This window comes from Ambystoma mexicanum, chromosome 7p (genome assembly GCF_040938575.1).
Source record: "Ambystoma mexicanum isolate Mex_15411 chromosome 7p, UKY_AmexF1_1, whole genome shotgun sequence".
NCBI classification, from domain to species: Eukaryota; Metazoa; Chordata; class Amphibia; order Caudata; family Ambystomatidae; genus Ambystoma; species Ambystoma mexicanum.
Window position 1 is genome coordinate 705,227,169 of NC_090939.1, and position 14,441 is coordinate 705,241,609.

General features: G+C 48.4%; 1 protein-coding gene across 2 annotated transcripts in view; it reads right to left on the bottom strand.

Moving 5' to 3' along the window:
- Positions 1–14,441, bottom strand: part of CLTRN (collectrin, amino acid transport regulator) — a 382,340-nt gene that overhangs the window by 154,830 nt on the left and 213,069 nt on the right. For both annotated transcript variants that reach the window (XM_069636785.1, XM_069636786.1), the window contains one exon: positions 4,781–4,975. In XM_069636785.1, the coding sequence (XP_069492886.1) occupies positions 4,781–4,975 (195 nt within the window). The remainder of the gene's footprint in view (positions 1–4,780; positions 4,976–14,441) is intronic.

Genomic DNA, 14,441 nt, shown 5'->3' on the forward strand with positions numbered 1-14,441 from the left:
AGGAAGTGACGACACCTTATTTTCGGATCAAACAATCTTGGGTACAACCTTCGACGAAGAAAATAGAACTACAGCATGGGTTTTCCGTGCATTTGGGAAAGGGAAGTGATTGGAAGTGTTCTCTTGTATAAGAAAGTTTCTGTTCAACAAAAAGGGATTCTGCTGGCTAGGGTTGGGAAGGACTAAGAAATCGCGTGACCGTAGCGTCGCCAGCAACGAACATTGGGGTCGTCGATTGAGGAACTACAATGCCTGCCACCTCCACTGCTGCTCCCCGCACTGGACTTGTGAATAAGGGGGTGACCAACTTGGACAATGGACAATGTGCCTGGGCCCCGAAAACGTACTGCTGTGTTTTGATAACGATAATTGTTATTTTTGTAATTACTGCTGTGGGACTTTGGTACTTTGAAGAAATCTATCCTCTAAAACCTTTACTACCGACCGAGATTGTACCAACTGCTTTGACTCCCTCTGTACACCTTCACACTCTGTCCCCTAGATACTCCCAACATAGACAAAAGTATCATAATAACCCTCTAATGATAGTAATGAATGCAACGCATGCCATTTTTAATAAGAGTAATTGTTGGATTTGCACTCATTTACCGCAACATGGGAACAAGGGACTAGGATGGTATATTCACCCTTTACCTTTAACGACTGCTTGCTATGCCTCTCTTAGAGCACTATCCTTTGGCCGTTGGAATGATAGCATCTCAGGGAACTTTGATGGAACTTATTTGAATGATTTCGAGAAACGTGAATTAACTCCCCTGGGATGCTCGCTTTTTGCAAATAGAAGTAGACCTGAAGTCGCTTCTATTAGGCCGTCTGATAAACTGTCTCTTCCTTTTCAAACTTTAATTTCCTTTAAAATGGCTCCAATAGGCAATAAGGACCCTGTGCCTCCTTCCTACTCTATAAATCATAGCCCTGACTCAGTCCCCTTTTGTGTACAAAGAAACGGCACTCGGCCAATGGGAGATTTTGAAGGTTGTATGAACATTGTAAATTTGACTGGAGAAAACAGGCCTCTGTATGTAGGGGGGCCTGTTTACTTTGTTTGTGGTAGTTTAGCATTTCCCTGGTTGCCCAAGGATTGGCAGGGAACCTGTTATTTAGGAATTCTGTTACCCGGGGTATTTGTAGCTAGTACGTTGGAGGTTTCTAAGGCTCGCCCACGGCGGGACAAGAACGGAGATACCCCTGGGCAAGTATTGGGAGATATAGCAAAATCAGTTGTGCCCTTTTGGGGACAAATAACAAACTCTGAGAGCATTAGGGGATTAGCAAGGGTACTGGAGAGAATGATCAACCGAACCACGGACATACTCTACAATATGACATTAGAACAAAAAGCAATAAGATTGGTAGCACTCCAAAATCGGATGGCATTAGATGTCATTTTGGCAGAACGAGGTGGAGTATGCAACTTGGTGGGGTCCGCTTGCTGTGTTTTCGTACCAGATTCCTCGCCGACAATTTTTAAAGCAATACAGAACTTGCATATTCTTAGTTCTGAAGTACATATCCCTGTAGGAGATTGGAATCTTAGCACCTGGTTCTGGGATTCTTTACGATCTTGGGGTTGGAAGGTGCTTTCTGTTATTTTAGTTATTTTGGGGATCCTGCTATTCCTTTGTTGCTGTTTTCAATGTCTTCCGAGTATATGTGGAATGCTAGGGGGATGTTGTGCCCAAGCAGTGAGCACAATAGGGCATAGAATATATGCCCCAGATACAGCATCCAAAGAGTTTGTGTTACAAGAAGTTCTGATGAACGACCTAATGGCTATAGATATTACAGACAATGATTCGGGATGTATGGATGACAGCACATGGAGTTATTTGCAAAAGTATTAGAAATGATATTAGCACTTGGCATAGGCCAAAAGGAGGGTCTGTTGGAATTGAAATTATATTATGCCTCCTATCGCAGTATTTGAATGTGTATTGGCCTACGCCAAGTTGTCTAAAATATCATGTAAATAGACTCTGCGGCAAGGTCTTGACCTTAACGAAAAATTGTGTAAATCGCCATCTTGGATTTAGCCGCCATTTTAGGTTCTCTTGTAAAGTAGAAGTCACCCTGAACATCAAAATGGAGGCCGAATAACATTCTGAGTGAGATTCTGGCCGTTGTGACCTCCGCACACACGAATAATTAATATGCCTGTAGGCCACTTGTCGGGGTCGCGAACTGAGACCTTGTCCTATCCCTGACCTATGTGTAAATGAACAACTGTATCAGCGGAACTAATCAAAAGGCATACATTATGGGATTGACCTGGCAAGGAACCCTAGGCCTGGTCCCAAGAATGGTTAACCCGCGAGGGCTGGATAAAGGATATAAAAGCCCCAGTATTCCAATGTACGGTCTCTCTACTAATGCATCGAACCTTTGTTGAAGTTCGTTACGTTACTCTGAGAGCCGAATAGCTATCCGTTTGTCAATTGACTTTTGGTAACTGTTGTAGCTTTTAAATAAAGCACTTCTATGTCCTTTGTAACCTGTGTTGGTGTGTTTCTTTTGGGCTTCCCAGCCTCATATCAATTTCTTTGTTTTCACAGTGTGAGATACCTTGGGGTGCAGATGTCCCTCACTAAGCCCACCCTGCTTGCCGATAACTACTCAGCTGTAGCACGAACAGTTGAGATAAAAATTTCACGATGGCGCACTCTCCCATTGTCCGTCGCTGGTCGTCTATCCCTTATTAAAATGATCTTGCTCCCCAAGCTCTTATACACCTTTTGCAACATTCCTATATGGCCCGGGAGGGCTTACTTCACTAAGTTGCATACGCTCTGCGCGCAATTTCTCTGGCACTCCGGCTGCTAATATCACTATAATACAACTATAATGTTGTACTTCTATTGAGGAGGGAATAGGTCTTGATGTTGCTGATATTTCCTTTATGTTTTCAGCACATTCAATCTCCTTCTTTATATCCTGTGCTTCTTTTCATATTATTCCCTCCACCTTAAATTGAAGCTGCACTGCTTATCTCCTTGCTCTCACGCATCCCATGGTCTTCATTACAAAGGCTTCCATTTACAGTTCTTTCAGTACAGTATTCTGTCTTTCCTGTTCTACAATAATATACCTATCTTTACAAGGTCTGACTAATATCTCTACATTTTTCTAAAAGGTGTGGGTTTCAACTTATTTAAGAAATGTACATTAAGAAACTGTCTCAACTTTGTCATGTCCATTTTCACTCTATTAAAGTACTGTAGTGCAGTCCTGAAATGACTTCCCCAATCAATTCTTCTACTTTCAAGTGCTACTTGATCTAGTGATCTTGAAGCTAGTGTTTTAGCCTCTTTAGCTTACCAAGACAATATGTGGTTCTTTATTCGTGGTTATTTCCTTGAATTAAAGAAACCTTGAGGTTAAAACACTTTTCTACTAATTCTCAGTGCTCAGTTACTGCTCTCACTGCACTTTTGCTAGGTTTTTATCGTTTGCTGATGTGGTCAGTGTCTTCAGGGAGTGGTGTGTGATGCCATTGTCCTCACAGAGCTCCTGGCCCATAGTTTAATCCAGAGTTATGGCCAAATCTTCTTTTCTTTCTTCTGTAGAGACGATGTATACAAACAACATTTTCAGTTCATGTGACACGTGCTACCACTGCAGGCGCCTTTAAGGCACTCGGAAAAGTCTCTGTTAGTTTCATGTTTTCGCTTACTTCCACTTAAGTCATAGAATGTAGCCTGCACCTTGTTACTACAGCCAGCCAGGTGCACAGAGGGAGAGGAAAATATGTTGTGGGAAGAGTAATCAATAATGCAGAAATGTTGCAAAACCCATAATGACCCATAAAAATGGTTGTTGTTGGCCCAATTTATCCAAGTGGGTTTTCACCATTCCTTAAATCAGAGCCAAGAGCTCTCTTTTTCAGAGTTTAATAATCATGACTTTCCTTAACTTATTGGTCATTTTAATCACGGTCTTATCTCTATCAGTACAAACCGTGATGACAGTTTGTAGCTCATGCTCCTATGAGCAGTAACGTGAATGGAATGGCATAAAACCCCTTGAGCAAGGTTTTAACGCCTTCATTTCACGCTACGCCACATTTTCAATCATTTGTATGGCAAAGAGGAGGGGCTGCCTCCCTTCGCATCTGCCATACAAATGCTCCACTATCTGTGCTGGTGTGGATTTTCATGCCTGTGCAAATCCTGGAGATCCCTGTGGGGTCTGCCTGCTTAATGCACCAGCATAAAGCAGCCAGACCCCATAGGGACCCATTGTGTATGCTGCCTGCCATGCTCATATGGCAGGCAGCATTGACAATTACAATTAAAGCCTGCCAGATTTGTTTGTGTGGCTGGCAGGGTTTAATTATAATTGTGAACTCTGCTTACCATGCATGCATGCATGCATGGTAAGCAGTATTCACTATTGAAATTAAAACCTGCCCGACATGCACGAAAGCCACGCAGCGTTTACTCACTTTGCACAGCGGAGTGTAAAAGTGCAGGGCAAAAGGCAACCTACACACGTGTACGCCGCCTATTGACCTGCACTTTTGCACTTCGCTGTGCAAATGATGGAAAGTTGGTGGTGGGGAGCCGTCTACGTGTATGTCAACACGTAATGGCTATCCGCCACCAAATTACTCATTTCAAGAAAATTAGCTCCTTAATACGTTGGAAGATTTGAAGACAACACATGTGTAAACAATATAAATGGCCATTAAGCCATCTTGCCATATGTCAGATCTACTCTGGTTGGTACATTTTCGTTTTTAAAAAGCAGCATAACCACTTACGCTCTGCCTTTTCTGATTCCTGACACAACCAGGAAGATGATTCCAGCCACAACGATGCTCAAGATGACGCCAAACACGATCAGCCAGACGGTGACTGAGGATTCCGTCGGTGCAACCAGGGTCGCAGGGATCTGCACAAATTCCAGTGTATTGTCATTCAGCAAAAACGCACTGTTAATCCTGGTCCTCTTTTCTCTAGAAGTATGAAAGCATACATGAAACAATGAGGCACTGTTTTATGACACAACTAGTCTATTTGTGCTCTTGGAGCTCTCTTTTAGGTTTCATTAGAAATCAATCTGTTTATCAACATTTCGGGCAAAAAACACATTTTGATTTGCTATTTTATTGACGTATTGGTTAATTGATGCAATGCATACCAAAATTAGGTTTTGCTTTTAGTGCATCCCAATTCAACAAATAGAGTTGTATCCCTGTCCAAAAGAATAAAGTTTAGGGTGAAGGACAATTCTGGGCCTGGTTAAGAGCTTGGGTTTATTATCTCGGTAATACCACCAAACTCTTTTACCGTTACCTCATGCAGTAAACATGCAGTAAATGGAAGGGTCTCCATGATTTAGAGTCATGCGGACCCTTAAGTTATTCCCCTTTTTGAGTCCCATAAAACTCTATGGGGACCTGCCATATAGCTGCACGTAGTATTAGTGCATATGGTAATGTCACACCAAGCAAAGCATTTTTGGGTGGTGAAGGTTTTGGCATCACAAGTGGCAGGGGCGTTGCTAGGGGGGACTAAGGGGGCTATAGCCCCTGATCTTTTGGTTGTAGCCCCGGATAGAATCTCAGGAGCTACAGCCAAAAGACTAGCTAGCCCCCAGTCCCAACAGTTCCGACATCAGCGTAGCCCCGGGTCTTTTCCAGACCTAGCAACTCCCCTGACAAGTGGTCTCAAGGAGTTTCAGGTGTGAAACTTTGAAGTTCACATTGCTGTAAAAGTGGAGGTAACAACATTAATTACCCTATTTTCTTACCACACTGCCAAATTCTTAATCAAGCATTGTATCACACTAGCTCTACACTTTCGCCTGTAAATATACTTTATCAATTGTATTTTTGTATTTTATTTTATATAGCGCCTTACGCCAACGCGCTGTGCATAAGAACAGAAAACTGTACAAATAATGAAATCAATATTTAAAACACAGAATATTTCAGCAATTGTAAAAATCCTTCTTAACCAGATAAGAGAAGGTGAGATCGTAGAGAGACCGGAAAAGTTGAATAGACAGTAATGGAACGAAGAGAGAGAGAGAGTGTATTCCAGTTTATGTGTGCGAATGTCGAAGAATCAGGGTGATTACACATATGGAAATTCTCTGCATTCCCGCCCAATTTATTCTGACATTGAATAGGTCAGAAACGAGACAGATTCCACAGTGCCTCCTACGTTTCTACATAAGATAAAAGCTATGAAGGCAATTACCCCTCCCTCCATACAACTTATTAAGGAACGTGCACCAACTGATGCCTGAAAACTTACACATTTCTTTAGACAGGTAATTTGAACTTACTCCACACCCTTGCAGTATAAAACAAAGTTTATTCAAATTTAAATTTGCAATAAATCTCTTTTCTTTTTAAAAAGAAATGCAGTCAAACAACTGCGAATATATACAGTTACCACAAACTCATAAAAATTATACATTTCACACACAGGATTTTATCATAAAGGTTTGTTTCAAAGAAGTGGGGATACTGCGTGATCCTAGGGTCCTCCGCAAACTCCATTATCCTTCTTCAAGATTGCCAATCGGAACACAAACTGTGCAAATGATACTAATTTCTTATTCTCTCTATTGCGATAAGGTTGCTATTTGGTCACGTTATTTACTAGGGAGATTCGGAGTTCTAATCTCCATCAATTAGGCATGGTGTTATAGCCTTTGGTATTGTCGACATATGTTTCGGCTGTTTAGAGATATATGAGGTACTATACCTAGTGCCTTTTTCTGTTGTTGTAGCCATCTTCAGGACAAAGCAATTTCTTTCAAATTTTGTGATTGTGTCACAAGAACCCCTTATTTTGAAATTATGTTTTACACCATCTTTTCATTCACAGACAAGTTGGATTTGGGCATCTTGACTTCATTTACAGTTTCTTGATGAGGACTCGGCTTCTTATTATTGCCTGACACACGTGTGATTGTATAATGCCTTTCCTTTATTTGGTCATAGATTCATCCCAATCATTGGGTGTTATTTTCCTTTTCATAAACTGCAGCAGTATTCCATTTTCTTCTTTGCCTGAGTTCTTCTGCTTCAATTGTGGCGCGAAGCCCACAGCAATTTACTTTGCAGTTGCAGTGCCATTACTGTGTCTATCGCATGGTGAAATCATCGTCTCTTGCAGTGGCAGTTTACATTTATCTTTCCTTTTGGGTCCTTTGATCCTCGTGTCCGCTGTGCTCAGGTGGTGCTATCGGAAAACATTAATGGCACTGCAACTATAAAGTAAATTGCAGTGGGCTTCGCGTCATGTCAAGATATATGCTGCAATGCTTCTAAAACAACTCAAGCATTGGGCGGTAACGGCTGGGTGTCTCAGCAAATGGCAAACAGGATTCAGAGAGGGCCATGGAACAACTCTGAACTGGTGTATTCTGAAACATTGTCAGCATTTAGTACTAGATGGCAGTTAGACATCCATTTGTGTCACAACAATAGACCATAGCTAGGCATTCGACTTGGTAACTAGAACGTTTCTATTGTCAAAATTGGATGCTTGGGACATTCCATCTGGTCTTTTGAAGCTCCTAATTGGGCTCCATACCTCCACAGTGGTACGAGTTACATTAAACAAATGGGGTAAATGACTAAAGAAATACCAGCCAAGAACGTACTAAGGCAGAGGTGCATTTTAGCCTCCTTTTTATTTAACCTATACGTCTCAGGCATGGGAGAATCTATTGAACACCTGGCATTCATTTCAACCAATATAAGCTTGCTACAAATTTGGTGGTAAGCCTATGCAGAGGACTTCCTGCTGCTGGATCGTACCATGGTTGGTTTTCAGCGTTTGCTAACCGTCATTTTACAGTATGCCACACACAACGTTTAAAAAATCAAAAACTGAATATATCAGCAACTAGAAATGTAACAAAGGGAAAATGGGTGCTAAATGGAACTAAATTGGAAAATGTTTCAGATCTTCAGGATAATTCATAGAACTTCGCACAAAAGCGGCACACGCGGCTGGCGCACAGTGTGCACGTGCCAATGTCTGCACCAGCCGCGTGCGCTAAAATCGATTTCCGTGCACAGCGTATTCATGGATTTTAGCCTCCAAAACCAGCCGTGGCGCAGTGACCCTGCAGCAGCGCCAGTTACGCCCCCAAGAACGCCCTTGCGCAAGGAAAAGCCATCAAAATTCCCAATTCAGCACAAAGGGCTGCGCTAACCCTGGACCGGTTTACAGGGCTGCCAAACAGCAAACGCCAAGCGGGGAACGTGTATAACTGGGGTGCGTGTGAAGTTTCACACGCGAAAGGGCCTGTGCGAGTGGGGTACGTGTATTACTGGGGTTCGCGGAATGTTTCGCACGCGATTTCAGCAGGGTACGTGTATTACGGGGTTCGCAGGAACTTTCACACGTGAAAGGGCCTGTGCGAGTGGGGTACGTGTATTACGGGGGTGCGCGGGAAGTTTCACACGCGATTGGCCTGGGTACGTGTATTTCAGGGGTGCGCCGGAAGTTTCACACGCGATTGGCCTGGGTACGTTTATTTCAGGGGTGCGCAGGAAGTTTCACACGCGATTGGCCTGGGTACATGTATTTCAGGGGTGCGCGGGAAGTTTCACACAGAATTGGCCTGGGTACGTGTATTTTGGGGGTGCGCGGGAAGATTCACACACGATTGGGCTTGGTAGTGTATTAAAGGGGTGCGTGGGAAGTTTCACACGCGATTGGGATGGGTACGCATATTTCCGGGGTGCGCGGGAAGTTTCACACGTGATTGGCCTGGGTACGTGTATTGAAGGGGTGCGCGGGAAGTTTCACAGGTGATTGGGCTGTGTACGTGTATTTCAGGGGTGCGCGGGAAGTTTCACACGCGATTGGCCTGGGTACGTGTATTTCAGGGGTGCGCAGGAAGTTCCACACGCGATTGGCCTGGGTACGTGTATTTCAGGGGTGCGCGGGAAGTTTCACACGCGATTGGGCTTGGTACGTGTATTTCAGGGGTGCGCGGGAAGTTTCACACGCGATTGGGCTGGGTACGTGTATTTCAGGGGTGCGCGGGAAGTTTCTCATGCGATTGGCCTGGGTACGTGTATTTCAGGGGTGTGCGGGAAGTTTCACACGCGATTGGCCTGGGTACGTGTATTTCAGGGGTGCGCGGGAAGTTTCACAAGCAATTGGCCTGGGTACGTGTATTTCAGGGGTGCGTGGGAAGTTTCCCACGCGATTGGAGTAGGGTACGTGTATTACCAGGCTGCGCATGAAGTTTCACACGCGATTTTGCTGTCAGAGCGGGGAACGCATATTTCGGGGGTACGCAGGGAGTCCTACACGTGAATTGGCAATGTGGGTCCTCCCAGGTGTCCCCTCTACCCCCTCCACGGCCCCTGCAGGTGCCCCACACCACAGGGGACGACCCTGCACCCCTGGTCATGTCCTGCAGGCAGCCCATCCACCATGGGCATGCCCCCCAGCCAAGCCACATGTCACGTTGCAATATGATCACCAACTCATGTCTCCCAGCACCCCCACTCCCCAGCAGTGCAGGGCACCTGCCAGCAGGCCTCCACACATGTCCCCCAGCAGTCAGGGGCACCTGCCAGCAGGCTCCCACACATGTCCCTCAGCACCCCCACCCCCCAGCAGTCAGGGGCACCTGCCAGCAGGCCCCCACACATGTCCCACACATGTCCCCCTGCACCCCCACCCCCAGCAGTGCAGGGCACCTGCCAGCAGGCCCCCACACATGTCCCCCAGCACCCCCACCCCCCAGCAGTGCATGACACCTGCCAGCAGGCCCCCACTCATGTCCCACACATGTCCCCCTGCACCCCCACCCCCAGCATTGCAGGGCACCTGCCAGCAGGCCCCCACACATGTCCCCCAGCACCCCCACCCCCCAGCAGTCAGGGGCACCTGCCAGCAGGCCCCCAAACATGTCCCACACATGTGCCCCTGCACCCCCATCCCCCAGCAGTCAGGGGCACCTGCCAGCAGGCCCCCACACATGTCCCACACATGTCCCCCTGCACCCCCACCCCCCAGCAGTCAAGGGCACCTGCCCGCAGGCCCCTACTCATGTCCCACATATGTCCCCCTGCACCTCCACCCCCAGCAGTGCAGGGCACCTGCCAGCAGGCCCCCACTCATGTCCCACACATGTCCCCCAGCACCCCCACCCCCCAGCAGTCAGGGGCACCTGCCAGCAGGCCCCCACACATGTCCCCCTGCACCCCCACCCCCCAGCAGTCAGGGGCACCTGTCAACAGGCCCCCACTCATGTCCCACACATGTCCCCCAGCACCCCCACCCCCCAGCAGTCAGGGGCACCTGCCAGCAGGCCCACACTCATGTCCCACACATGTCCCCCAGCACCCCACCCCCCAGCAGTCAGGGGCACCTGCCAGCAGGCCCCCACACATGTCCCACACATGTTCCCCTGCACCCCCACCCCCCAGCAGTCAGGGGCACCTGTCAGCAGGCCACCACTCATGTCCCACACATGTCCCCCTGCACCACTACCCCCCAGCAGTGCAGGGCACCTGCCAGCAGGCCCCACACATGTCCCCCTGCACCCCCACCCCCCCATCATTGACGGGCACCTGCCAGCAGGCCCAGGCACATGTCCCCCAGCCAACACATCATCACAATCCAGATCCCTGGCTCTTATGGCCACACAAATCCCACCCCACAGCACCCCAGTCCAAACACCCAACCAAGCTTTACATCCACTCCAAATTGAAATCCCCATTACATGATAGATCACAAATAAGCAATATGCGCATGAGTACAAGTCTGTCCGACCCACACAATGGCAAGACATGACTGAGAAAACCCACATTGTGACATGCATGAAACCAATGAGAGAAGACCACACATTGAAGTAAGAAACAAAAATGTAATCAAGTCAAAATGAAGGGAATGAAATAAAAATGCACAATAATGCCAATAATAATGAAAATGCAGCATGTCCCAAAAAATTATAAATAAAAAAATGAGAATCCAAATTAATCCAAATGAAAATGTGTCCAAAGTCACTGTCCAACAAAGCAAATCCAAAGGGAAAGAAAAGCGTAATATCCATTGCTCCATGGTGAAGAAAAATAAAGATGAAGGAGAAAAATCCAGTGTAAAACTATGTACAAATAGCAAATCCAGGGTCCATGAGACCAACGACATACCTACAATGAAACCTACCTAATTACTAACTATATACAAAAATGTGGGGCATAGTCCATGCACCCCAAATGAAAGAAAAAAAAAATGAAACTTAACACTAATGAACTATATACAATGGTGGCGGGCAAGTCCAACGGCTCACTTGTTCATGTCATGGGCCAGGGCATCATCGAACTCCTGTTCAATGTCTTGGAGGCGGGCCTGTTCTCTGGCCCCGAGGTCTCGCAGGGATAATGCCATGTCCACCTCCAACTCCCTGCGAATTCCCTCGAGGCACTCAGCCCACCTCAGTGCCCTGCGCTTGGAGTTCTCCGCCCTGAACATCGTGAGCCATGCCTCCTCCGCCCGCTGCCGCTCCGCACCTATCTGCTGGCGCAACCGATGCCACACAGAAGACACTCCCATTCCAGGGTCCTCCTGCCCTCCGGCCGATGGCTGCCCCTCTGATGTAGATTGCCCCGAGCCATGATGCCTCCCACGTTGAGCCTGCGGCTGCCTCCGATGCAACTGCCTCTGCCAGCACGACGGCATCCAGGCTGATGGAATCCACCGACGCCGTCGTGCACGTGCCCTGCTCGATGATGCCGGCACATCCTCCATCTGCTGGGGTCCAGTTGCTGTGGTGTCCACCCCTGCTGGACCTCTGACTCCCGACTGTGGCAGGGATGGGATCCCCACCGAGCTGGTTGCGTTGGTCAGGGCAGGTCCACAGGGGGCCTTGGTGGCATCTAGGCCTGGAAGACGACATGGAGAACGACTGGCGCATAGTCTCCACAGAGGAGGAGAGGGCCGCCTGAGTGGCCGACACATGTACCAAACCCCCGACTATGGACACTCCCAACTGGGCCACGTTGGCACGCTGCTCTTCGTGATGACGTGCGTGCTCCCCCCGGGACGCACGCACATCATCACGAATGTCATGCGTGAGCAACGCGACACCAATCAGGTCCTTCTCCATACGGCCAGGGGTCCCCTCGTCCGCATGTAGAGGAGTGTCAGATGACATGGACATCCCCCCTACCTGCGGACAGGCCTGGGATGGGGCATGCCGGCTGGTGCATCGTGGTGCAGTCACAGGGTCAGGGACAGCGACATGCACAGGCCCCTCCGCGGTGACCTGTGCTGCCTCCTGCCCCTGGCCCTGGACTGCACCACTTGCACCAGTGGTACCACCCCCACCAGACCCCATGTGCGGCTCAGTAGCGGCCTCCTCCTCCTCTGTGGAAACCACCACCCTGGATGGCTCCACACCGTCTTCCGCCATTGCAAGCCCCTGTGCGGGTTCACCCACCCCTTCCGCTGCAGCCGTAGTGGCAGACGCAGCACCAGTCCCCTTACTCCCAGATGATGGTACATTCTGGGAGGGTGACTGGGCCTTGCGTCGCCGGCCGGTGGGGGCATCCCCGCCTGCTTTGCTCCACAGCGCTGTCTCCACCCCCTTCAACACTTGCAGCTGTGTAGTGGGAGACATAGAACACAAGCATCAGGGTACTGTACAATGGTCCCCTAGACCGGAAGCAATAGCAGATGAGTGGCATTGTCAAACATCACTATCATCATGTCCCTCCACAACACATGAGTCAGTGCAGGCAAAACACATGCAGGAACAGGCATGGCACATGCTATGAACATTAGCATACATGTCCAAGGGACTCTTGAAACATACAATGCTGGTTTGAAACTCACATGCATCATGGGTCATGCCTATCACATGCACACACTTCACCCTAGTTTCATCCATCTGGCCTCGTACACCCCAGACACAGTGGATACAAGGATGAGTGGGCTGCATCAGTGAATCTGAACATTGTCACAGACATGTGTCATGCATCCATGGCATTTCCAAGTCACAGACACGCAAGTCAGACACACAGACATGGACACCATACATGTCCATGACATCAGCACCCATCTCTCACACCACATCCATGTCCAATAACAGAGACAGGCATGCATTAATGTGTGCATTTCCCATGCTGCTCCGCATGTTGCATTGTAACACATGCACCAACCATGTGGTTCACACATTACTGGTCTCACATGCATGACCATGATGTCCCTGCACACACACATACGTACATGGCCTATGTCACACATACAGGCAAGTATCAGACAACCAGCACCCTGCAACATGCCGTGTCTCACACAGCAATGCTTGGCCACTTACTGCTAAACTCCGGACGGGTCTGCCTCCGAAGGATCTGGGCGTGGAGCGCTGGGCCTACACGTTCCAGGACCCTCATCTGGATATGATATGATATGATATGGTATTTGTAACGCGCCTATACACAAGTGTTTCAAGGCGCGACGAGGCAGGGAGGGAGGGAAACAAGGGGAAGACAGACAAACGATCCTACTAGGCCAGGTGTCATTCAGATCGCGCAAGTGCAGAGGTAAGGGGAAAAGGAGAAAGTGCAAGGAGAGGAGGTGGGGGGGAAGTGCAGTACAAGGTAAGTAGCGTAATAAAATAATAAATAATAAATAATAAATAATAAATAAAAAGGGCCCGCTGGTGGCAAGTGCGAGGTAAGTGCAGAGCAAGTGCTGGGAAGGGGGGCTGTAGGGATACAGTGACAGTCCCACAGTGCAGGGGGAGCCAGGGAGGCAGTGCAAGTGGAGAGTGGCTGGGCCCTGGACCGAGGTCGCTGAGAGTGGCCCAGATGCAGGTTTAGTGCAGAATTCAGTGGGGAGTTAAGCAGGTTTAGCAGGGGAGAGGGAGAGAGAAGGCAGAAGCGAAGAGGAAGGTTTTGAGGTACTTCCGGAACCGGAGATGGTTCTCCTCAAGTTTCAGGGAGGCAGGAAGGCTGTTCCAGAGGGAGGCCCCTGCTGCGGAGAGAGTTCTACCCCCAGCTCGTTGCTTCGAGAAGCGGCTGACCATGAGGGAGTTGGAGACGGATGAGCGAAGGGCTCGTGAAGGAAGATATTTAGGAAGAGAGAGTTGAAGGTATTTAGGCCCCAGGCCCCAGAAGGCCTTGTGGACAATGCAGAGGGTTTTGAACTTAATCCTCGCAGCCACTGGGAGCCAGTGAAGAGATTTCAGTCCTGGAGAGATACGGTCCCTGGGCTTGAGGCCAAGGACAAGTCTCGCAGTTCTGTTCTGGATAAGTTGCAGAGGGCGGAGAGTGGAGGCAGGCAGATTAAGATAGAGGCTGTTACAGTAGTCCAGCCTAGAGAGAACCAGGGCTCGGGAGACAGTGAGCTTCTGGGGGAAGGAGAGGAAGGGAAGAATACCTCTGAGGAGGTGCAGCTGGTAGTGTGACTTCTTAGAGACGTCAGATATATGAG